This window comes from Zingiber officinale, chromosome 7B (genome assembly GCF_018446385.1).
Source record: "Zingiber officinale cultivar Zhangliang chromosome 7B, Zo_v1.1, whole genome shotgun sequence".
NCBI classification, from domain to species: domain Eukaryota; kingdom Viridiplantae; phylum Streptophyta; class Magnoliopsida; order Zingiberales; family Zingiberaceae; genus Zingiber; species Zingiber officinale.
The window spans coordinates 72,295,376-72,321,664 of NC_055999.1; the positions used below are offsets into that span (position 1 = coordinate 72,295,376).

The 26,289-nt window shown below is 37.1% G+C and overlaps 2 protein-coding genes and 1 non-coding gene across 3 annotated transcripts; 2 read left to right on the top strand and 1 right to left on the bottom strand.

Moving 5' to 3' along the window:
- The first annotated feature begins 3,999 nt into the window (after positions 1-3,999).
- On the top strand, positions 4,000-4,105 carry LOC122007452. Its single transcript, XR_006118949.1, has one exon. It is a non-coding gene; the product is annotated as a small nucleolar RNA R71 (small nucleolar RNA).
- A 15,331-nt stretch (positions 4,106-19,436) lies between these two features.
- Positions 19,437-23,159, top strand: LOC122006003 (polygalacturonase inhibitor-like). The gene is made up of 2 exons (XM_042561298.1): positions 19,437-19,816; positions 22,915-23,159. The coding sequence occupies exons 1-2, from the start codon at positions 19,471-19,473 to the stop codon at positions 22,935-22,937; spliced, it is 369 nt and encodes a 122-aa protein (XP_042417232.1). The 5' UTR covers positions 19,437-19,470; the 3' UTR covers positions 22,938-23,159.
- A 723-nt stretch (positions 23,160-23,882) lies between these two features.
- On the bottom strand, positions 23,883-25,418 carry LOC122004431 (transcription factor MYBS3-like). Its single transcript, XM_042559321.1, has 3 exons — positions 25,356-25,418; positions 25,155-25,227; positions 23,883-24,061 (listed from the first exon to the last, which is right to left on the bottom strand). Exons 1-3 carry the CDS (start codon positions 25,416-25,418, stop codon positions 23,883-23,885), a joined length of 315 nt encoding a protein of 104 aa, XP_042415255.1.
- Between the last annotated feature and the right edge of the window lie 871 nt (positions 25,419-26,289).

Below are 26,289 nucleotides of genomic sequence, written 5' to 3' on the forward strand. Positions count from 1 at the left end.
TAAAACACGAGTGATAAACACAACGGAAATTAAAAGGACAATCACACACAAAGACATGAGGAGTTACTTGGTTGCCCCCAGGGCGTAGCGCAGATGGTGGGCGCATGGTATCTCTGGCGTAATGGTCAGGGGTCGATTCTCAGGAACTGACGACCTGGGGTTTACCCCGCCATGCGCCTATGGCCTGTGTACCTGCATGAACCTCCCTCCATATCCGTGGGGCCGGCACTAGGGGGGCCGCTAAGGTAGCGGATCTACCTTTATGAGGAGTTACTTGGTTCAAAGCCTGTGGCGACTCCTACTCCAAGGCCCGCGATTGTTGATCGCTTCCAGTGGGCAACAACTATAAGTTCAAATAGTTATTACAAACTAATTACAATTTAAACTATAAAGAAAGCAATACCGACAACAAGAATATCAAATCTGGAGTTTTGGGTCGTCGGGATGTTGCTACAGCACTTCGGGAACTTCTTATTGGCAGCTTGTCGCAAAAGGATCGCTTAGAAGGTGATGTTCTAGACTGTTGGTCGAAACCCCCTTATAAAGGGTGTTCCAGGCGCCTCCATTAAGCTCCAAGGCGCCTCCAACCCAAGGTTTAATCCAGACTCAGCCTCTGTTGATCAGGCCTTGACAGCTGCTCGTTATCCACCTAAAGGCGCCTTCAACGCCACTCCAAGGTGCCCCCAAGCCGCGGTCCAAGGCGCCTTCAGTCCCCATGAAGGCGCCTCCATCTCCTCTGCACAGCTGGCTTCGGCTTGCACCCGAGGCGCCTCCAAGCTCCATGGAGGCGCCTTGGACACTGTTCATCCGAGGTGAAGTGTGCTCTTTTGTCCCTGCACAATGTGTTAGTCCACAAAATACACATATACCCTGCAAGACAAGGTTAGCACACATAAATATTATAAGAAAGGTGTTTGACAGTCTCTGGACTGTCCGAGTTTGACTTCAGATTTCCAACCGAAAATCCTAGGTCGATCCGACGCCTATTGTTATCTCTGTGGGAAATGCGTCCTCACCTACTCCTCTCAGGAGAGTTACCTGTTGCCAGTGCGATCCTCCAGATCGACTGGACTTTTGCTCAGTGCTCGATGCTTCCGGACTTTCTGCTGGACGCCCGCTCCCCGACCCGTCTAGTCTTCCACCTGGTTCACGACACCAGGACTTTCCACCTAGGGTTACCACCCCCTAGGACTTTTGCCTGAAGCCCTCGACCCACCAAGACTTTCCGCATAGGGTTACGATCCCCTATGACCTAGGGTTACCAACCCCTAGGGTTTTCACTTGCCTAACCTTAGTTAGGACTTTTGCCTAAGTATACTTAGGACTTTCCTGCAAGTTCATTCAAACTGTTAGATTACACATAACCTTAACTTTGAATCCTTTGTCATTATCAAAACACTGGTTCGAATGTCGGATGCTTCCCGCACCAACACAAGGTTCGTTCCCCTCAAAAATGTTATGCATCATCTATACAGGGTCTCAAAGGAATACTCAGTATCAAGAGAAACATTGCATTCATTTCCCCAATAACATAACTCGGTCTCAAAGGGGTGAATTGCTAGTTTCCACTCACGATAACTATTTTTTTATCCATTATTTTTTTCCTTCTTTTTTTTTATTTTTTGCAAAGTATCAAACTTGAACAAACTTTCATTTTTTTTTATTATTTTTTTTTGGGATTGATTTTTCCAAATGAGCTTACATGATATGAGTTTATCCAGTAACCAAAATGTAGTTGAGAGGTCACCATAGAAGCAAGAGTACTAGTCCGGTTCTATGAATCATGACTATTTTCAAAAATATCTACCATCAAAGTCAAGCATAATGTGAAGAGATCCTAAAACTAAGTCAACATTCAAATTCTTCTAGTAATAACAATTCTTACTTCATGCTACTATGGATAGGAAAATAAAGATCAATAGGCATACTAGCATACCAAATCACACAACATAAATATCTAGATGAAACGTGCTAGTATTTTGCATTAAGGAACAAACAATCATGATGTGATGAATGATACAACTAGGAAAAATTTATTATGCAAAAGAAATAAGCAAAAACTAAACTAAACCAAATGCATCTAATGCATCCCTCCAGACTTAAACTTTTCATGGTCCCAATGAAAACTAAAAATAATGTGGAGGAGATTAAAATTAAGAGAAGTTACCAAATGATGTGTGCCAAATGCCCATGTTATTAACTTCTCCATCATGTAATTGCACTCCTCCTAATCTTTGAGTCCTATAAAAAAAATTGACAACAAAAATTAAGTAGAGGATACATGCTTATTATGAGGAAAGAAATGAAAACAAGAGATAACTAAATACATAAATAAAATAAGAAAAAACTTGGATTGCCTCCCAAGAAGCGCTTGTTTAAGGTCATTAGCTCGACCACCTCATTAGATTCAACGAAATCTCGCTTTTGGAGGGGTAAGATATTTCAACACCCCCCTACAAAGGGCTCTTATTATGGAGAGAGCTTTCATCAAAGAAGCTACAGAGTAAAATATAACTCTCTCCATCTTCGTCTTCTTTGAAGTTCTTTCAGGCGGTCGAAGACGGTTCAGTCTAAGCTTCCAAATATAGGCCCTATGAAAATATGCACACCCAAAATAAAAAATATACCTCTCCCAAGCATGCTATATTAGATAGAACTAGAACCTTATTAAGATGAACTGAGTATGTATCACAAATTGAATCACATCCAATAAAATCTACTATTGATACATCTATGAAATTTTCCAAAAGATCACAAAAGATACTAACCTTGCTTTGCTGAGAGATACCTGAAAGTTCTAAACATGTGGATGTGACTTCTGAATCTTGTATTGGCTCTAGCTCTGACTCAAGTGGTGGTGCCTCTAAAAGTGGTGATTCTTGGGGCTTTGCTTCTATTTCACAAGTCTCTACACATTGGTCCACAACATGCTCAACCCTTGCAACTCTCATAATCTCAGAAGGTTGTGTGGATAAAGGAGGTGATTTTTGAGATTCTGCTTCCACAACATAGCTCCCTACACTTCCTTTCATAACATCATCATCAACACAAGCATCAAAAAATAAACCAACATCAATATCCTTAGTGGGAGAATCATCTATAGGAGGATCACTAACTTCATTTGCAGTTTTAAGTTGATCTACCACATCACATTCATCATCTGAAAATTCAATTTAATCATAACACCCTGTAAACCCAGAAGGTAGATTTGAAAATTTGTTATCCACTGCATTATCATCACACTCCTCATCTAAAGAGTCCTCATCTTCATATACATCTAGAAATCTACACTCAACCATATTTGTGTCACAGAATTTGTCAACGCCTTCATCTTCATTGACCCTCACTAGCCTTTATGGAAAAGGAACTTTTAGTGAAGGTCTTGGGAAAGGTACTTCCTTTTTTCCATGTTCCCTTTGAGCTTGCAGAGGAGGTCCAACTTGCTTATCTAGTGTAGGTGTGATCAATTGTTGAGGAAAAGGTACTTGTAGCCTTTGGAAACTTCCTGGAGTAATGAAACTGAGTTCTTGAGGTCTTCTATTGTTCTTCTCCTCAATTCTAAACAAATCCTTCTTCAGTAGTTCTTCATGATTCTTGTCACTTCTCAACTTAAAATTATTATCATTTACACTAGATCTTGTCTGTGTAGGAGGAAGGTCTTCCTTGAACCATTTTGAAACTATGCTATTAATCTTTTCCCCCAAATGTTTGAACTCCTCATTTTGTGACTTGTGAATTTGAACATTCTTGGGTGGTTGAACTGCATTTTGTTTGACAGGTTCTCTTACATTTATGGCTTGGACTTCTTGAATTTCTGAGGGAGATTCCATCCAACTTTTGCATGACCATTCATGGAGGTTCAATGCTACTTGATCAATTAATGAATATGCTTCATCTACACTCTTGTCCATAAAAGAACCTCCAGCTGATGAATCTAACAAAGACTTATCTGAGAAAGAAATTCCCCTATAGAATATGTACAAGGTCAGCCATTTCTCCAAACCATGATGAGGGCACTGTCTTTGTAGACTCTTGAATCTATCTCATGCTTCAAATAATGATTCTTCATATGCCTGAGCAAAATTTGTGATGCAATTCCTCATATAAATTGTTCTACTCCGAGGGAAAAAATGATACAGAAATTGCTCCTCCAATTGTTCTCAACTTGTGATGCTTTGAGGATAGAGAGAATATAACCAAGTCCTTACTTTATCCTTGATACTAAAAAGAAACGCCATCAACCGAACTGCATCTGCTGACACTCCTTCACAATTCACCATATCACAAAGCTCTAGAAATGTCTCAAAATGTAGATAAGGACTTTCTGATACTTCTTCTCCAAATTTCTGACCTTGTATCATGAAAATCAACTCTGGGTCTAGTTGGAAATTTTCTTCTTCAATATGAGGCTACACAATGGGAGACATAAACCTTGCAGAAATAGGTGCCGAGAAATCTCTTAAGGGCCTTCTTAACATGTTAGTGCTCAAGAAAAAAAAATTGAGTAAAAATAAAAATGAAGAATTAAAGATAAGAAATAAAATGCTATATGAAAAAAAAATAAGAAACAAAATGCAGAATTTAAATTGATAAGAAAAATAAATGTAGAATTTAAAAACAAGAAAGAAAATATAGAATTTTTTTTTGAATTATGAAAATGGAAAAGCAAAAACTATTCACAAGTCTAGATACACTAAATTGCTAATCTATTAATGTTAATGCGAACAGTCCTCGACAATGGTGCCAAAAACTTGTTATGATTCCGCAAGTGCACGGATTCGTCGTCAGTAATATATAAGATTGTTGAATCACAGGGACTGTTGATTAGGCACTAGAGATGTCACAAAGTAAATTATCTAGACGGTCGAAAGTTGGCTTTGACGCTTACGAACTAACGAGTGTGATTAAAGAGAGGGAAAGAAGGTTGAGACGAAGAGAGAGGAGAGAGAGAGAATTGATCTTGGAGGGAATGAGCTTTGGGAGGTGGATTCTAGGATTTCGATTTCATTATAATGCTAGGATATATCACATAGATTGCTTAGTTTCTACCATCTATGTCCATGCTCTTGCAGGAAGTTAAATTGGTCAATATCCCTAAGTATTGAATAGAGACGATTCCTGTGAAATCCTGTAACGGTTAAACCCTGTCACGAGGGTGCCTCGGTAGATCACAAGAATACATGTCTATTAAATAACAATAAAGATAAAGGTAGAGATTTGGTACGATTTCCTACTTCCTTATGGAGGAATTGCCTCTCCTTTCAAGAGAATGTCCTAGACGTCTGTGAACGGGTTACCCTTGTCACTAGGGCCCCTCAGGTATACGATCTAGAGCACTCTTTCTACGAGAGAAACAATTCCTAAGAGATTGTTTTTCCTTTTAAGGGAACGTCCTAGACGCCCGGAAAGGGTTACCCCTGTCACTAGGGCACCTTGGTCAATACGTTCTAGGGTATCCCCTTTGTGTGATTAACAATCCTTCACATCAATCAACAAAGCATGCAAAGAAATATAAATATGTCATACACACAATTCATCATGAACAAGTCATTGAATAGAAATATGCCGAATCTACATAGTTCTACATCTCCATCACATTACAAATACTTCCTAATCCTAGAAGAGGATCTCTACTCCATTGTGAGGGAAGAACAACCCCAAAACATAAAGTAAAGCATACTTACAACCCTTGATGTGAGAAGAAGGGGAAGAAGATATGCTTGCCGAGGTTTCCGATATCTTGGGGATGCCTCCTTGCTCTGGAGATGGACGGAACGTCAAGGGATGACGGTGGATGAAGCTCTAGGGTATTCCCCAAAGGGGAGAGCCCTTTCCCAAGGAGAGGAATGAAGTCTCGAACCAAAGATGCCCCTCGAATAGGGTTCTTGACCCTTATATAGATTAGGTCACGGGTGCCGCGGCACGGCTGTGCAGAGGTGGCACGATCGTGCCTTCTTCTGCCTCTGGCCATGCTGCAAGGTCGTGCCAATTGGCATGGCCGTGTGGATCTAGGGCTTTGCTCCTGGGGCACGGTCGTGTAGGATTGCACGGTCGTGCATTGCTTGGATGCTAATCGTGGGGGGGGCACGACGGTGCAAGTTTGCACGGCCATGCAAAGATCCACATTTGTTTGGTCGCACGGCCGTACAAGAGTTGCACGGTCATGCCATGTTCTTCCTCTGTTTGGCCACACGGTCGTCCAAGGTTGTACGGTCGTGTTCTCTGCCTTATTTCGGTACGTCGACAATCGTTGTTTTTTCTCCGAAAGTTATCCCTATCAACACAAAATCAAACAAAAAGCAGATCTCCGAACAAAAGAGTATTTATGCTGAATATATGCTAAGAGAGGTGAACATGCACAGAATATACGTGAATAAAGTAAGTGAATGTACGTCAAAACATGTATAAATGATCATAAAATCTACACACATCAGGGGGGTGATGGGGATAATTCTGAGAGGTGGGGAGGCAAATACGATAGCTCTTAGGGATTTCGTATTGTAGGCAAAGAGCATATCGATCATGATTATCAAAATTCAAGCCGGTAAAGGTATACCAAGTGTAACAGATTCCTGGGCCATGAGAACACAAGAAAGATAGTGAAAGGTTTGGGGGAGGACTTACTGAATAAGATCAGAGATCGAAAGAGGAATAGGTTGGTCAAAGGAAATCGTCGGAGAAGATGGAGCGCAAAGTGATGCACTTCTTTGTCGCTTAGGGTTTTTGAACATAGGTTATAGGACCTAGTCCCACCATGTCCGTTTGATCCAAACAGCATGCCCCTTACTGACCGTTGATTGACAATTAGCAAAGGGAGTAGTGTCGTTGGTCCTTATGAAAAGGCGTGCATTAGCGGTCGCTTCAGAGAATGTGTTAGTGGGACACGTGATACTTGCCCATAAAAGGGCATTTATGATAAGAGAGACAGATGAATCATTATTCTGAAAAGCGCCCTCCCCCATATTAGTGGCACACCACTAAATGCCTCAATCTTTTGACACACATTTTTTCAAAGTGTAGTTAAGTATTACATTGGTAGGTGAGCGAAAATATATTTGCTCGGTTGACTCGACATCCATGGGCGGGTTTTCATTTGGTTGGACTAACAAGGAGGATGATCTGGCCAAAGTAAAAACTGGGTCCAGTCAATCGGCTATTAGCTTCCTTTGACTAGACATGAAGGGGAGGCTAGTGATATAGGTTGTTAAAAGGCAAACCACGGGGTGACGTGGAGGATAAAGTCAAGATGAAAGGGTAGTCAAAGTCAATGTGAGGCGGTAGTCAGAGAGTCATTCTTGGTTGGGCTTAGCTCCTCACCCAACGCTAAGACCCCGACTATAAGGATGAGGATGACTGGCCTTAGAGCCAGTCGAGCCTGAGGAGCCTAGTGTGAAACTCTGGCACGAAAGTACTTAGCATATAACTGACCTTGGTACGCTCGGGTATACTAGAGAACTATCCTGTCATAATACCGATCAGAAATATATTCGTCCAAGTTTTGCTAGTCCAACCTTTCACTCCAAATACTAGAGAGCATTCTAGTAGAACTCCATGCTTCGCTCATTAGTTTGCCGCTATAATACACACCCGGTCGGATAAGTGCCCGACCGAGATATATTCAGAGGACAATATTGTCAGAGAATCACAATAACCAGTTAGAAAATAACAATCATCTGTCAGAGAATATTCCTTCATTGGTATATGAGCATTCAATGGAACCTTCTCCAAAGGTAATTCCACGCTCACCCTCAATCGACAAGTTATGATAGCATATTTCTTCAACCACCTCATTAATAGTGTCATTTACAAAAAAGGAGGTACACGGATAATGGAAGATTCCTTGGACGGTAATTGTACACCTCCCAAGCCATATGCATTCCCTTATTCAACAACTTCTAACAACAAACATTCTCTGTCATCTCATAATTGCAGAGGTAGAGGTGATATATAAAAGGGGTCCTCTCTGATGGCAAGGTACGCTCATGCATACACGCATACGACATCCATTCTTCTAAGTGTGCATCTTGTTTACTATTTTGTTTCTCGCTCGGGCAAGACACTGACTTGAGCATCGGAGGGCCTTCACTAAGGGCCCCTTTCCTGATTTTTGACGCTAAAATTCTATTGGCTCGTTTAAGTGTGTGCAAAGAGCTTATTGCACCAGCCCATAGTCTTCGATTCAATCCGGAGGTCTTCGCCTAGTCAACACCATAGCCACTTACCCAATGTGCCATCTCCGATTTTCAGATAGGATCAGGTTGAAAATTACTACATCAAATAGACTTGATCTATGGTTTGTTGTGCTAAGGCTGTTTTGTCAAAGAAAATATTTTTGGGCATGGCTAGCCACTTGTGTGGGGGTCCCGGTGGCAACAAAGTTCCTAGAGATGCCTCTCCAATGTCCTTTTATGAGTTTCTTAAGTCCCACAAGAAGTAGTTTGTGTTCTTCCTCAGTCCATAAAACTCCTATCAATCACAAAGAAAAAGATTGATTTTGGGCACCATTGCCCAAGAATTGAGACAGTTGAATTCGCAAGACACTGAAATAATGCCTCACCCTTTTTCCTCTCTTGCATAATGCCTCACCCTTTTTCCTCTCTTGCATTCGTGTTCGGCCCTCCAGGCAATAGGAGAAATAGCCATTAGACACCTTCTCAGTAGCTTCATAGAGAAGATATTGATGTTGAAGGGGCACAAGGATAAATGGAGAGACACTGCATGCTAAAGCTCTTCTGGATCTGGAGATGTACCCCAAATAACATTACTCCACCACCAACCATGCCTCTTGTGCTGATACAAGTCCTTGAGTTGTGGTCATAATTACCACAACAAGAGCATTTTCTCACCATTTCTCAATCTGCAAGGCTCAACTTATCCAACAACTTGTTCTTCACAAGGCTATAAGTAGCTCAAACTAAATACTAGTGTCTGGTCTAAAAGTTTGATGTGGGCTAAAAAGGTCAATGGATGAAGGAGGAATCAAAGATTAGGTCTGGCATGGGCTATGCCAGCATAAAGGACACACAATTGCATATCTATGCATGTGAGCAGTAGCATATTATACTGTCCTTTAAAAGTATCTTATGCCTTCAGTGATGCTATCATAGTTGTTTCTATGCTGAACAATGATAAATTATTTATTTATTATTTCTCATATAAGTCATGTTCTGAATTGCTGCAAGCATCAACTCAACCCATCTGTCTCATGCTTGCTCAGGATATTGTGATTTACCTTCCTCGTGATGACCTTGGGTCGGGTGCGATGAGGGCGTTGGGAGCGAGCGATTTCGCCTTTTGCCACATGAATTGCTACAAGCATGGCTCAAGTAGCAATCTCTCTCTCTTCTTTTTTTTTCAGTAGCAAGTTGTGTAAAGAAATAAGTGTTGAAGAGCCACCATAACATTAGATTTGATGTTTTGTTGCATCTGTTTATGGTATCTTAATTACCAGGTAGTCCTGTCAACTCTTGGATTGTATATGGATCTTATGGCTCTTAAAAGTAAATGGAATATCTACAAGTGGATAAAAGAAGTGAGAATGAATAGAGTAAATTGGGAATAGAATATGAAAAATGTGTTCTTTAGTTTACACTTTTTTACACGTCACTTGGCGTACTTGAGGCAGTTTTTCTTCATATGACCTTTCTTCTTGCAAAAGAAACAAGTAGACTTCTTATCATGTTTCTTTTTCTCCTCATGGCCAAAACCACCTAGAATTTGCAATTTGCTTTCCCTTTACTATATTGATCCACATTCTCTCCTTCCTCGAACCTTGGGAACTAGATGCTAGGTGAGCACTTTCAAGTGTCTCAGGTCTCAGTCTTTCCTCCTCTTGCACACACTAAGTTATAAGTTCATTCAATATCCACTTTTCCTTTTGAGAATTATATAAAATCTTAAAAGTAGCGAACCGTGTAGATAGAGCTCCCTGATGTTTCCTTTATTGTGATACTGTGTAGTTACCAACTTCAAAAGAAGTGTGGTAATCTCGACTTTTTCATTTACCACGAAACAATTTGCTAATTGGCTAAGCAAACTGCTAGCATCCTCTCCCTCAGCTATAGATCCTTTCATTGGTGCCGAAATAGAAAACCTCATGATACTTAGAGACATGCAGTTCAATCGTTCCCACTTTTCAAATTCAGGCCTCTTCTCTATAGTGCTTGCACTAGTCAGGGGTACAAGACGATTATATCTCAATGTATAGTCTAAGTCCATGCAGTTTAAGAATATGATAATATACCCTTTCCACTCAGCAAAATTTGAACAAGTTAGTGTGAGGATATTATTAATAATGACAACAACAAATTGCACTAAAATTAAAGAGTGTAGATTATATAAGTTCACAATTTAATTTAAAGTTATGTATAAAATAAAATTTTAAATGCATGTAAATGTGTTTTTTTGTGAGATATTAAATACAACATTGCATTTTACTTTATAATCTAAAATATAATTTGTTAGCGATAATCTCTAACTTGAATTGGCCACATAATGAGCTTTCCTTTAGACTAACTCATTATGTGCATATTTGTCACCTTATATGAGTTATAAATTAGTCCATAACTTACAACAACTTTAATCTGTCACATAATATGTCTTCTTTTGAGCCAATATATTTTATACATGATTTGAACAAAATATTTTTTTTTATAGTTGTAGGTTACCCGAAAACATATATATGCCATAAAAGTAAGTTTACTTTAAGCCAATTACTTTTAGCATAGATATATATCTATTTACACCAAATGCACTAAAACTACGTAAAATGTTTTCCTTTAAGCTGACACAATAATTCAATTTAGCAACACGTGTGTAGATAGACTTAAGAAAACCCTAGGAACATTAACTAAACAGATAATTTATTAATCAGCCTTAATCATTAAAAATTAGGATTATTAATCGATTGATGTCTTATGACAATCAATTACCTCAACCGATTTGAAAGCCTACTGTATGCGATTACGAGATCATATATATCATCATCATGGTAAAAGGTGAATACGCTCGCCCCGAGCGCCCCCGCCAACCCGTCCCAAGGTCAACACGGAGGAGGTAAATCATTAGTAGCTACTAGCCTTTGGAATAGTGACTAGCACATAAGTGAAGTGTTTACCTCGGCTTTACCGAGATTCGAACCCTATACCTTATGGTGGCAACACCTTATGTGCTAGCCACTAGACCGCCCCGAGGGGACATATATATCATCATCATGATTGAATGTATCATTATTTAATGTCATTTATTACGTGAATGAATCCTCTGGACCACAAAATGTGGTCCAAAGGATGGACCAGCTCATTCATAGGTGGAGTTCTATGGATCCCACCTGCTATACAAGTGGGATCCATAGAATCCCACCTATGAATCGCCCTTGGTCCAGGAGCGGACCAGGGGTTGCGGTCCAGAAGATCTGGATTGATTTATTACCCATCTCATGCATGAAACATTGTTTATGTCATTAAATTCCATTCTCATGCATGAAAAAAAAAAAATCTTTTACATAGAATTTTTTCCAATCGATTAGTAATTGATCATGTGACAACTTAAAATTGTCAATCAATTAGATCAAATTCTTAATCGATTGATAACATTAATTGATTAGACTGATCGATTCCAATCGATTTATCATGATTTTAAATTGTTAATCAATTAACAAAAATTGCTAATCGATTGATAGCATCAAATCGATTAACCTAATCGATTAAAATAGATCCCATATTCGATCCAATCGTGCTAATCGATTTGTGAAATTCACCAATCCATTGGTGTCACCTAAATCGATTGGGTAATCAATTCGGTTCGGTTCTGTTCTTAATTTTAGACTTGGTAATCGATTAGCTGATCAGGCCAATCGATTGAGCCATCACGATTTGACCTAAAATTAGGTCAAATGCAATGGTTCTCTTTGAAGATAGCAGTGTTTTACTGTTGTTCTTCGTGACAATCATGAAAAACTTGGAAAGCAAGCCTTTCCTAGGTTTTTTCACACAAATTTTTCGACAAACAAATACTAACAAAGGCTAGGGGTGTAATCGAGCTGAGCTGAGCCGAACTCTTAAATGTTTGAATTTAACTCGTTTAGAATCGAGCCGAGCTTGAGCTTTATTTAACGAATATATTCATGGCTCACAAGCTTATTTGAGTTTTTATCGAGCATAAATGAGCTAATAATTATAAATTGTAAATTTAATTATTAATTAAAAACTAAATTATATATTTAGAGGAAATTATAATATTCTTATTAAAATTTATAATTTTATTCTAATAAATAAATATAATATATTTGTCTATATTTTTTCATAAATAGAGTGTAAAATCTATAAATTTAATATCAAAATTATTATTTTCCCATTTAAAAGTTGATTCATGAACTTACTAACGAACATGTTCACGAGCTAACGAGTCGAGTATTGTGAAGCTTGAACTTGGTTTGTTCATCTTAACGAGCCTCATTAAACGAGTCCAAACGAGCTTTTATCGAATCAAGTTTTAAATAGTTCATGAGCGGCTTGGTTCATTTATACCCCTAAACAAAGCCAAATCTAGCATGTAAACAAAGATCGACGAAAAACAAACCATGAAATTGAAGAAACAATGGAAGGCTCTAATCCTAATTGATAGAAGTTGTAAAACCTAAGCCGCATGAATTTTAGGAACCAAATAAGAATTTAAATAGGAAATACAATATCAACATAGGTCTTGTTTCAACGAAAGCATGACATAGAAAATATGAAGCATTAAACAAAAGTGATAAGTATTTTTATTGAAGAGTCATATCCTTGTCATATAGCCTCATCTGAAAGATCCAATCCCTGAGGAAGAAGAAGAAGCGGAAGCAATAGGAAAAGCTTTCCAAGGGAATTATAGTTGACGATGCCGAATTCTCTTTGTCAATAAGAAACAAAGAGATGTATGAATATGATGTTTTAATCACTTGGAGATCTCTCCCTTATATAGGCAATCAATTCATTATCAACCTATAGATGATAATGGATTGAGCTATAGATTCTGGACATTAAATCCACGTACAATAACTTGAAACTTAATAATCTTAAATTAGATCACTTTATATGAGTTTGATTTTATTTATATGTACAACTTATAATTAAATCCACTAAATGAAGATAATATCCAATATTGACGCCTTCAATTTCCTTGATTCCATTTTGTCCTTATGGGAATTCATTGCATTTTGGTAAACGCCATGTTTTTTACCCTATTTTCTAGCTGCAGAGGCTTGCTAAGAACCATTCTTTACCCTCATTTTTTTTTAAATAATGTAAAATGATTAATAGTACGCTTGGGACCAAAATTGATATCCCAGCATGGGAATTTGGGAATCCTCTTTTTCTCATTGAGCAACTCTCGGAAGAATTATTTTTTCCTTCTTCTAAAGGGGAAAAGGACAATCGTATAGACCTCGAGAGTGAGTTCAACATCAATTCCAGCTCGGTAGATGGATACAACAATTAAAACACTCGATCTAGTAAAGGCAATCTATTGCATATATGAAGGTATGCAATCTTACATTTTTATATGAATGATTAGGAAGTATTATCTCACCAAAGAACATTATGAAGGCATTTCTTTAGACATTGAGTTATGCAAAGGTCTAAAATCTGTTTCTCTTTGTTTTTTATTTAGCAAAAGTAATTATTATCATAACATATGCAGATTAGATATGGTTTATACTCCTGAAACAGTTTACTAATGAACGAAATGTGAGTCATGACTCTTGTACTATTCAAAGCTTAGTTGAGGATGAAGAATTAATATTTAGACCAAACCAGGCAGTACACATTCTTTGATTTGTACACCTGAAATCACATCTGCATCAAACTGGATCAAATCACATTAAATTTGGTTGCCATCAGTCTGTAAAATGATTTAGAATTTATAGGTGTAGGATCCTGGGCATAGTCGTTCAGTGAAAATATAATCTTTTATCATTTAGCAGTGAAAGTATACTTGAATTCTTTTATTCAAAATTGCAATATTGATGGTAGATCACAAGATAATGGTGAAAGTTGAAATCTACATAATTAATGTTGGATATATGTGAATAGAGAAGAGGTGGACCAGGAAAGAAGTTCCATTGTGAATGAAACCTTATTCCCACATTGAAAATTTCAAGGCATATTAGTTAATTTATAGTGATTCACATGTATTGATAATATTAACAAATGCACGAGGAAGAGCTCTCTCTTCCTTTATATAGAAGAAGATTAAATAAATAAAACTTGTAAGAATTCATATAGACATGATTTTATGATATTGAACTAATACCATGCCCTTTTTCTTCCCCAAATATCATTATAGAGACAAAAATGAGCTAACTTAGCAATATCTTCTCTCACAAACTGTATTACTTTCAGCTACCCAAATTAAACAATCATTCACTTTTCTGAAAGTGATGAATTAATCGAAGAAGAGAAAAAAGAAAAAGATAAAAAAAAAACACAAAAACCTTGTATTGAATAACACTGGCTAAGCTTCATTTACATGATTTCTGGGCATACTGGTTAAGTTTCTATCTCGTTGGAGCGTCCACCAAGACTCAGTTAACTAACTCTTATGGTTCCAATGCATTGATTTTTAGGTGATGAGTTATTAAGATGTAAATGGAGAGGCACTGCTGGCTAAAGCTCTTCTGGATATGGAGCTGGAGCTGTACCCCAAATAGCCTAACTCACTCCACCTCCAACCATGTCTCTTGTGTTGATACAAGTCCTTGAGTTGTGGCCATAATGACCACAACGAGAGCATTTTCTCACCATTTCTCAATCTGAAAACGGCAACTTATCCAACAACGTACTTGTCCTTCACAAGACTATAAGTAGCACAAACTAAATACACGTGCATGGTGTAAAAGTTTCATGTGGGCTAAAAAGGCCAATGAATGAAGGAGGAATCAACTATTAGAGTGAATCAAAGATTAGAGTGACGTTTGGTACACGGGTATGAGAAAAAAGAATTGAATTTATTTTTAAATCTTGTGTGTTGTGTTTGGTTGATAGGAATGAGAATTAAGATTTTGTAATAAAATCAAAAAACTTGAGTATTGATGAGCGAAGCAAATTCTCTATAACATTTCCACCCTTAGCTCGGCACCTAGCAGATGCTCCACAAATGCAGTTGAATTCCGGTTGAAATCCGATCGTAATTGACTGCGATCCCTCCCTCGGTTCACATTCTCATCCAGGTTATAGTTTGGATTGGGATAGGGACCGGAGGCCAGGCTACCGAGTGGCAAGCCGTGGGAGGCCTTTGAGCAGGCGATCGAAGGCTGCCCGCCTCTACCCAAACTACAATCTTGGTGAGAATGTTATAGGAAATGTTATAGAGGATTTGCTCCCATTGATGAGACTAACCTCCTCCCTTGGGTTTCACTATATTCAAAAACTTAGATATCATCTAAATTATTTTGGACGAAAATACCCTTAATATATTTATTTAATTTTTCTTTCATATCACTTTCTCTCTTCCTATTTTTTCTCTCTCCTCATTCTCTCATCATATTTTCTCTTTGTTCATTCTCTCTCATCACACTTTCTCTACCTTTTTCCTCTAATCACGCATTCTCTCCAATCACACACTTTCTCTCCTCATTTTCTTTCGTCACACTTTCTCTCTCTATTCATTCTTTCTCATCACACTTTCTCTTTTTAGTCTCTCTCATCATACTTTCTCTCTCATCATACTTTTTCTCTCCACAATCCCTTCCATCACGCTCTCTCTCCTTATTTTTTTCATCACACTTTCTCTCTCATCATTCTCTATTATCAGTCTCTTCCATCATTCACTATTTCCTTATTTTCTCTTATCACACTTTTTCTCTTCTTAATTTCTCCCACCATATTTTCTCTTTCCTTATTATCTCTTATCACACCTTCTCTATCTTTTTTCTCTCATATTTTTCTCTCACATTCAACTTTATCTCACATCTAAATTATTCTCTTATTTTCCTGTAAGAATAAAAGAAAAAAATTTTAATTTATTCTAATATAAAATATTTAACTAATCAAATATTATTTTTAAGAATGATATTCATACTCATATCCATATTCATATTCATATTCATATTCCAATTCTTATAAAATAACTAAACGCCACATAGATTTCGTTTGTGGACAGGTTTGGCATGGGTTATGTCACCATAAAGGACACGCAATTGCATGTCTATGCATGAGCAGTAGCATGTTATACTATTTTTTTTGAAGTATCTTATGCCTTCAGTGATGCTGCCATAGTTGGTTCTATTCTGAACAATGATAAATTATTTATTTATTATTTCTCATTTAAGTCGTGTGCTAAATTGTTGCAAGCATGACTTAACTCTTAGGGTACGTTTGATTCGGAGTTATTTTTGATAACCTTAGTTATCCATTCAAGGTTATCAACAAAAACCTTGTTTGGTTTAGGTATTCGATGATTCCCAAGTAATGTTCCATGCCCGACACGTCAGCAAAAGGGTCATGCAGCCCGGAATCGGAAAACCTCAGAAAACTAAGGTTTTTGTTGATTCCGGGGTTAACGAATTTTTTTTTACCAAAAATACCATTCGATAAGAAAAAACATGAAAAAAAAAGAAAAAATGTAAAAAAATAAAAAAATATTTTAAAAAATTTAAAAAGTTAATTTTTTTAAAAAATAAATAATTTAAAAAAAATAAAAAAATAAAAATTTTAAAAATAAAAAATAAAATTTTTAAAAATGTTAAAAAAATTTTAAAAAAATTTTAAAAATTTTAAAAAATTAAAAAAAATTATAAGAATTTTAAAAATAAAAAAAATAAAAAATTAAAATTAAAATTTTAAAAATGTAAAAAAATAAAAAAAATATAAATATAAATAATATAAAAATATAAAAACATTAAAAAATAAAAAAACACATAAAAAACTAAAAAAATATACAGGAAAAAGAAAAGTAAAAAATATTAAAAATAAATAAATAAATAAATAATAATAATAATAAATAAATAATAATAATAATAATAATAATATTATTATTATTATGTATAGTTGGTTTTGTAACTGAGGGTAATACGGTAAAATATTAAACTAGAGTATTCATTAAAACCTTCAAACAAACAAGTTTTTGTTGCATTACCTAAGTTGAACCAAACAACATTTGGTTATGTTTTATTCCCTATAACCTTGGTTATGTGATTACCTGGTAATCACATAACCAAGGTTATACATGATGACTTGAACCAAACGCACCTTAGGCTCTGTTTTCTCTAAAGCGCAGATGAGAAAGGGAAAAAAAATTAATAGTAAAAGATCATTTTGGAGGAAGAGAATAGAAATAGTGAAAAAATTTCTTCCTTTATATATTTATTTATCTTGATAGAGGAAGGATACATGTGACGTTTTACGATAATAGTAATTTTGCTGCAATGCTGCAATTGGGTTCATTATCGTTATTCCTATTTTTATTTGTGATGCTATGTTTTTTTTTTGTTTTTTGATGAAACTAGATCATAATTAAGTTAATTATTTTCTCTGTATGAATTTCTTTGGTGTACAAAATTCTTGCGGTAGGAGGTTAACGCTAAGATCTAACATGATCAACTGAGCCAAGAGAAGATATTGATGTTGAAGGTGAAGTGGAAGGGGCACAAGAATAAATGGGAAGGCACGGCATGCTAAAGCTCTTCTGGCTCGAGTCAAACAAAATAGTCGACTTATTCTTAATGGCAATTGACTGATCAAATCAGTCGAATGCACTTCAAAAATTTTGAGTCTTTAATTTCCAAGGATTTCAATATGTTTTAATTTTCCATGCTTAGAAAATTGTAGCATTTTTATGAATCTTTTTATATTTCCTATGTGTCTTTACCAGTCCTCATATTTTCGATGAGTACTTGCTTTTGTAAATAACATATGGTAACAAATTTCTTCACCTCCTGAAGATATTTGGCAAAGAGAGAGTTAATAGATTATCGCTAGGATAGTAAACCATGGAGTAAAAATAAGGGGGATCTGAAGATTCTGAACCACACTAAATTAGTGTGTTGTGCATGTGCTTTTCCCTGTATTTTCTTTCTATTCTTTCCATTGCATATTAACACATTATAGACGAGCACGACGATCGAGAGCGAATGTGGAATCACAAAATACTATTCACTTCCTCTAGTGATGTCAACGGTCTCAACAAATGGTATCAGAGTTCGGTCGGCTCATGATTGGACTGACTAGCATAGATCCCAACAACTAGAGAAAGAAGAAGACATGATTTTGAATCCTTTGATACTAAGGACATCTCCAAACAAGGTTTATCAGAAGTTTGTAAAACCTAAAAATTGAATAAAAAACCTTAAATCATTATAGAGATGAGGTTTGAAGTTTATAGTTTAAGAGCAGTAGTGAAAATTTAAACCTTACTTTTTTGTCTTGAAATTGATACAATATGCATAATATGCATGAAATCATGCAACTCATAGTATGAATTGGATAAAAAAAAAATACTTATTTAAAAGTTTGATAATCAAAGATATTTTAATATACATCCATATTATTAATGTGACATATTAAAATTATTATAAAAAAAACATTTAGAACTCGTACGATTAGAGATGCCCTGACAATCTGTTCATCCATATCCATAATAATGGAAAAGTAATTTAACGGATTTCTACACATAATATCTACGTCTGAACCAAACTCATAATAAATACATCCATTAGATTATTTTATTCAGTTTATCTATTAACATCCTTAACACGTAAGTCCATCTAACGGCGAAACAAAATCCAACAATAACTACGTGACAAAGGAAGAGCTGCAAAAGGATAAATCAGAAATATATTTCTATCAATTTATTTTGGCGTCCCAAGTGGATGTGATTAGATTATGGAGTTTGTTTGTAATCCTATTATCCAAATAAAATTGTTGGAACTTGTATTTTTATTTATTCGACAGATGTTTAAGCTCATATACCATCACGTTAGAGAAGAAAGGGTAACTAAATAATGATCAAGTAAAGTGTGGGACAAAATACTGGCTGATATCAATGTAATTATTCGTATATTTTACCTTAATTCCATAATAAATTCTTGTTACCTATGTTTTGTGAATGCTTATAGTTAATGTTTAATTGTCTATTTTTTTCCCCCAAAAAATGTAAAAGACACGAGCTCCTTGTTTATTAATATGGAGAATTTTTTGTTTTTTTAAAAAAAGACTACTATCCTAGCAAAACAACTTTGCTATTAAGTATACAATTTAAAATAACAAACAAAGACTGTACTAGTAAACGAAGTTCACTAGTAAAGTCTTCCATATATGGCCCACACGGAGAGGAGTTGGATTAATAGTAGAAAATACCGATGGGTGGCAGATTTGATAAGGCACTAGTTTTTTTATAGAAAAGTTAGGTTGAGATTGGCCCTATATATTGAACAATAAGCTATTGCAATCCCCTTCAAGGAAAGCAGCAAGTAGTTTACCAAATTCGAGGAAAACTATGCCTCTGCACTCGCTCTACTACTCTTTGTTGCTTTGTGGGCTTATTATGAGCCTTGCCTTTTCTTTGATTGAAGCGGCAGTAGCAACACCTACAAGGGGCTGCTCGGAAGTGGAACGGGACGCCCTTCTCAGCTTCAAAGCCAACGTCAAAGATCCTTCCCACCGTTTGGCCTCCTGGTCTCCACAAATAGACTGTTGCAAATGGAGTGGCGTCGTATGCAAGACGACCAACAACGCAAGTTTGTTCGGAGGCCAGCATGTTGTGGAGCTCAACCTTCAAAATCCAAACGTTGATACCGAGTCTTTCTTTATTGATCCGCAAACTTTCCTTGCGTCTCTACGAGGTGAGATACTAAGTCCTTCTTTCCAAACAGCTCTGCAAGGTGAGATGTTGAGTCCTTCTTTGTTGAACTTGACTCGGTTAGAACGGTTGAATCTAAGTTGGAATGACTTCGGAGGCACTCCAATTCCAAAATTCATTGGCTCATTTTTGAATCTCAAGTATCTTGAGCTTTATGGGTCCAACTTTGCTGGAGTCATTCCTTCTCAACTTGGCAATCTGTCAAGCCTTTATCATCTTGGCCTGGGTTCAAGATGGTATGTGGGTGCAATTGCCCCTCGTTTGGATTGGCTCTCAGGGCTCTCTTCTTTGAGGCACCTCGACCTTTCCTCTGTGAATCTCAGTACAGTCTCTCAAAATTGGTTGTCGGAGGTCAACATGGTTCCTTCCCTGCAAGAATTATATCTGTACGGCTGTGATCTTAATCACATCCCCTCTTCATTTAATTCTCATCTCAATCTCACTTCTCTCAAAATTCTTAACCTCGAAGCCAATCTCTTCTCCTCCTCCTTGCCCAACTGGCTGTGGCGACTCACTAGTCTCTCATCGCTTACAATTGATGCTTCAGGACTGATACCTGCTGGAATCAGTAACCTAACTAGACTAATTCAACTTCATATTTCTGGCAACATATCTAGTCCCCTACCTGTTGAAATCTGGAGTCTGAATCATCTAATGCAACTTGACCTTAGCTCCAATAACATGCTAACGGGTCCTATACCCACAGAAATTGCAAATTTAAGTAGTCTACAATTATTATTTCTTTCTGATTGTTCACTTAATGGTCAAATGCCTTCTGAAATTGGGAACTTGAGAAGTCTAATAAGCCTCGACCTTTCTTTTAATTCACTTTCGGGTCCCATACCTATTGAGATTGGGAACTTGACTAGTCTAATAAGCCTTGACATTTCTTTTAATTCACTTTCGGATCCCATACCTACAGAGATTGGGAACTTGACTAGTCTAATAAACCTTAACCTTTCTTTTAATTCACTTTCGGGTCTCATACCTACTGAAATAGGGAACTTGAGTAGTCTTGTAAGACTCCACCTTACTGGTAATTCACTTTCGGGTCCCATACCTACTGAGATTGGGAAACTTTCTAAGTTACAGAGTTTAACCTTACAGGAAAACTCTTTAGTGAGTGTCCTCTCAGAATCTCATCTTGCAAACCTAACCAACTTAAAGACTTTAACCTTGAGGGAAAACTCTCAAATTACCATTTCATTCGACTATGATTGGGTCCCTTCTTTTCAACTGGAAACGATTGACTTGGCCTCTTGTATAGTGGGTCCTAGGTTTCCACAATGGCTTCGTTCACAGAAATCCATGTTTGCGTTGAGTTTGTCCAATACAAGCATTAATGACATCCTACCTCATTGGTTGTGGAATTCATCTTCTTCTACCTTTTGGACTATTGATCTCTCTAATAATAAGCTTAGGGGTACTTTGCCATCATCGATGGAGGGAATACCAAGCCTTCAATTTTTAAATCTACGTTCTAATAAACTGGAAGGACTTGTTCCTCGTTTGCCACCTCGAATCTTTGCCCTAGACCTATCTTTAATGACTTTTCAGGACCTATACCATCCAAAATTCCACGACAAATGCATATTAACTTCATGTCTCCAAACTACTTAATCCTTTCGAATAATCATATCAACGGGAGCATACCATCTTTCATTTGCAAATGGAAGGAATTGAGAATTTTGGATTTATCCTACAACAGCTTATCTGGAGAGATACCCAAGTGTTGGCAAGAAGCAAATACGAACCTTGACTTTATTCACTTGGGAAACAATAAGCTGACTGGTGAAATTCCTAGCTCTATTGGAAACTTGATTGGATTGACATCTTTGCATTTGGACAACAATGATCTCAGTGGACAACTTCCAATGTCATTGAAAAATTGCACTAAACTACATGTTATTGATCTCAGAGGCAACAACTTTATAGGAAGTATACCTACGTGGATTGGACAAAGTTTGCAACATTTGACTGTTCTTAAATTACGATCAAATATGTTTTCTGGCATTATTCCTTCAAATCTCGGAGAACTGAGCAATCTTCAAATTCTTGACCTTGCCAATAACAATTTAAGAGGGTCTATACCATATTCCTTTGGCAATTTCAGTGCAATAAGATCAACATCAAGAGCAATGAATCATTCAATTTCAATTGGGGGAGCAGACTTAGACTTATATATTGGATATGGAGAAAGTGATAGTCTATCAATAGTTACAAAGGGATTTGAATATGTCTTTTCATCTATTCTTTATTTGGTGAAGCTTATAGATCTTTCAAACAATAGTCTTACGGGTGAGTTTCCTATGACATTCGGCTCTCTTGTAGGACTTCAAACTTTGAATCTGTCAAGGAACTTTTTAAGAGGCAGGATTCCATATACTATTGGTAAAATGAAGTCATTGGAAACTTTGGATTTGTCATTCAACAACTTATCAGGTGTTATTCCTCAAGATTTGTCAAGATTGACGGCTTTAAATCATTTAAACCTTTCTTACAATAATTTGTCAGGGAATATTCCTTCTGGGTATCAACTTCAAACACTTCAAGATGCTTCCATTTATAAGGGCAATGCTCAACTTTGTGGGGTTTTGATTAACAAGAGTTGCTCCACTGATGTTGGTAATAATGTGACAAAGGAAGAGTTGCAAAAGAGTAAATCACAAATATTTCTATCAATTTACTTTGGTACCTCACTTGGATATGTGATTGGATTATGGTGTGTGTTTATAATCCTACTATCTAAACAAAATTGGAGGAATTTGTATTTTCAGTTGATTGACAGAGTCTTTGACAAAGTTCACGTACCATTATGCTGGAGAAGTTTGGGTAGCTAAATGATGTTTAGGTAAACTGTGGGACAAAATCGAGGTTGATACCAATGTAGCTATTCAGATACTTCATCTTCTGTAATAGAGTTCTATTTTTTTAACAATGTTTAAGCAAATTCTGATATAAATAAGATTTGATTAGTATCGATGTAACTATTCAAATAGTTTGTCTTCTATAATGGATTCTTATTATCCTATTGTGAGTGCTTATAGTTAATATTTTATTTTTATTTTTTTTCAAACGAAGGAAAACATGCAAGCCCTCTTTAGTTAACGAAGAGAAGACTACTGCAGCACAAACTAAACATAGCAGAACTAGAGAATGAAGAATGCCTACACCTGTAAATAATATTTTTGGAGAAGTTTTATTATGTCACTCTTATGTTGCAATTGTAAGTATACAATTTACACTAGCAAACAAAGACGTGAACACATTGTATATGGTAAAAAAAAAAAAACAGAATAGAGTCAATTATATGGAGATTTCGAGTGTAATAGCTTTGTGTTTTGAGAACTGTCACTCTTGTTGATAGATAATAAGCACAATTGTTAGCATGAATTCATGATAAAATAGAGAATTCTTAGTTTGAGGATGATTTTACGATATTGAACCAATACCATGCCCTTTTTCTTCCTCAAATATCGTCATGGATGACAAAAATGAACTAACTTGGCAATATCTTCCTCCACAAACTGTATTACTTTTAGCAACCCAAATTAAAATCACCCACTTATCTGAAAGTGATGAATTAATCAAAGAAGAGAAAAAAGTAGACACAATAACCTTGTATTGATTACACTGGTTAAGCTTCATTTACATGATTCCTTGACACACGGGTTAAGCTTCCATCTCTGGTTTTAGCATCCACCAAGATGGAAATTCTGAGCTCCAAATCTAGATGTGAAAGTTGAGAATGAGCACTTTCGATCAAGCCGACATAGGAATTGGGTATCTGATGAAGACATGAAGGCAGTTGGATTGCTTCTTGTTCTTTGCTTGATGAATTCATATCTATTATTGCAGCCTCAAAAGCATTTGTATTCGTAAGGGTACGAGATAGAATTGGATCATGTAAAACTACCGACTAGGACTTAGTTCCACTAGTTGCAACCTGAGAAGCAAATGAGAGTAAGCATCAAACTTAGTGCATCAAAAACCATTTTGAGTAGATAGAGTGAGATTGGTTATAAGTTACTACATCAAATTGACTTGTTCTATGCTTTGTTTTGCTGAGACTGGTTTGTCTGAGAAAGTATTTCTGAGCATGGCGCAGCCACTTGTGTGGGGGTCATTGTAGTAACGAAGTTCCTAGAGATGCCTCTCGAATCTCCTTTTCCAAGCTTCTCAAGTTCCCACAAGAAATAGTTGTGTTCTTCCTCAGTCCATGAAACTCCTATCAATCACAAAGAAAAAGATTGGTTTTTGGCACTATTGCTAGGGAATTGATACAGTTGAATTAGCAAAACACTGAAATAATGCCTCACCCTTTTTCCTCTCTTACATTCGTGTTTGGCCCAGGGCCATAGGAGAAATAGTCAATAGACACCTTAGTGGCTTCATCAACTGAGCCAAGAGAAGATGTTGATGTTGAAGGGGAAATAGGAGAAATAGTCAAAACTGACCTCAGGAAAGCACAAGGACCTAGAAGAACTCAAAGGAAGATGATACACTCCTTATCGGTCAGACCCGCTCCTTTCTCGTTCATGAGAAAGAAGAAAGCTTCAGTGCCTTTGGAAAAACCTTCTTGTATCCTTTTATCCTCATTTGTTGTTATTCATCCTTGTAAGCACTCACACTCCACCAAGTAAAATTCCAGCCTCTTGCTTGTTTATTTCTTCTTGCATAGCAGCCTTACAACATGCCAGGGAGCAAAAACCCTCTTAGCCCCATTCCCTAATGGTTCAGCTTTATGACATGCTTGGAGCTCTCGACATTCCTAGCTCCTCGGTGGTGGATCAACCTTATAACAGGTTTTATTTCATCTTTCATTAGATGATCGCTTGAGATTATCAGCTCAAGTCATATCAATAGATAAGTTTACAATCAATTTTATATAATTCAATACATTCTTTTTTATCTCCCGTAGAGATTGTCGTCGCCTCGCACTATTAACTCAACCTTACGACAAGCATGAATCTCTTAGCCTCTTAGCCTCATTCGCTAAAGGCTCGAAAGCAAATAGTTCTCTTAACCTTATTTGCTAACGGCTTAAGAGGTTGATGGCCCTCTTAGGCCCACTTGCTAAGAGCTCAACCTAGAAGTAATCACCCTCTTAGCCTCACTCGCTAATGGTTCGGAAGCAAATAGCCCTCTTAGCCCTACTCGTTAACGACTTTGGAGGTTGATGGCCCTCTTAGCTATACTCACTAATGGCTCAACCTAAAAGCAATAGCTCTCTTAGCCCCACTCACTATTGGCTCTGCCTATTGGTCACAGTCTTAGCCTTAGTCTTAGTCGCCAACACTCTCAATGCCTTGGCCTCAGACCTGGCAGCCTATCTGTCTCAGCCTTAGTCTCAGTTGCCAACACTCTTAGTGTCTTGACCTCAGAACTAGCAGCCTATCAGTCTCAGTCTCAGCTTTAGTATTAGTCGCCAACACTCTCAATGTCGTGGCCTCAGACTTGGCAGCCTATCAGTCTCAGTTTCAGCCATAGTATCAGTCGTCAATAATGCCTTGGCCTCAGACCTGATAGCCTATCAATCTTAGTCTCAGCCTATCAGTCTCAATTGCCAACACTCTTAGTGCCATGGCCTTAGACTTGGTTGCCTATCAGTCTTAGTTGTCAACACTCTCAGTGCCTTGGCCTCAGACCTAGTAGCCCATCAATCTCGGTCCCTCTGATAGTAACTGACACCCCTCATGTCTTGGCCTTAGGCTCTAACTCCCTCTCAGATCCCACCACTCATCCTTGCCTCGATAAGCATAGAACTCCTAAATCCGCACTAATAGCTCAACATTCTGACAAACTTGGAGACTTATATCCCTCTTAGCCCTACTCGCTAACGGCTCAGCATTCTAACATACTCGGAGACTTATAGCCCTCAAAGCCCCACTCACTAACATCTCAATATTCTGATAGACTTAAAAACTTATAGCTCTTTTAGCCTTACTCACTAACAGCTTAGCATTATGACAGACTTAGTAATTTATAGCCCTCATAGCCCCACATGTTAATGGTTCAGCCTATCAGTCTTAGTCTCAGCCTACCAGTCTCAATCACAGTCTCCGTGTCAGCCACTAACACCCTTCATGGCTCAGCCAGGGATTCAATAGACCTCTTAGCCCCACTCGCTAATGGCTCAGAAGTTATATAACCCTCTTAGTCTCACTCGCTAAAGACTTAGAAAATATATGCCTCACTCGCTAACGGATTAGCCTTATGATAGACATGGAATTCCTACCCTCTCGCTAGTTGTTCAGCCTTATAATAGGTTTAATTTCATATATCTCATCCTTTATTATTTGACAGCTTGAGATCATCAACTCAAGTCATATCGATAGATATCTCAACCTGAAGACAAGCTTGGAGCGCTCAACATTCCTAGCCCCTCGCTAGTGGCTAACCTTACAATCGACCTCGGATAACTTATCTTTCATTACTTAGCAACTTAAGATTATC

Excerpts from the sequence above, each read along its gene's own strand:
- LOC122006003 (XM_042561298.1), top strand. The coding sequence starts at position 19,471 with ATGCCTCTGCACTCGCTCTACTACTCTTTGTTGCTTTGTGGGCTTATT. Across the intron at positions 19,817-22,914 it reads TTTCCTTGCGTCTCTACGAG|GAAAACATGCAAGCCCTCTT; the intron begins GTGAGATACTAA and ends TTTCAAACGAAG.
- LOC122004431 (XM_042559321.1), bottom strand. The coding sequence starts at position 25,418 with ATGGCACTAAGAGTGTTGGCAATTGAGACTGATAGGCTGAGACTAAGA. Across the intron at positions 25,228-25,355 it reads TAAGATTGATAGGCTATCAG|GCTGCTAGTTCTGAGGTCAA; the intron begins GTCTGAGGCCAA and ends TGAGACTGATAG. Across the intron at positions 24,062-25,154 it reads TGAGACAGATAGGCTGCCAG|GAGTTTCATGGACTGAGGAA; the intron begins GTCTGAGGCCAA and ends TGTGATTGATAG.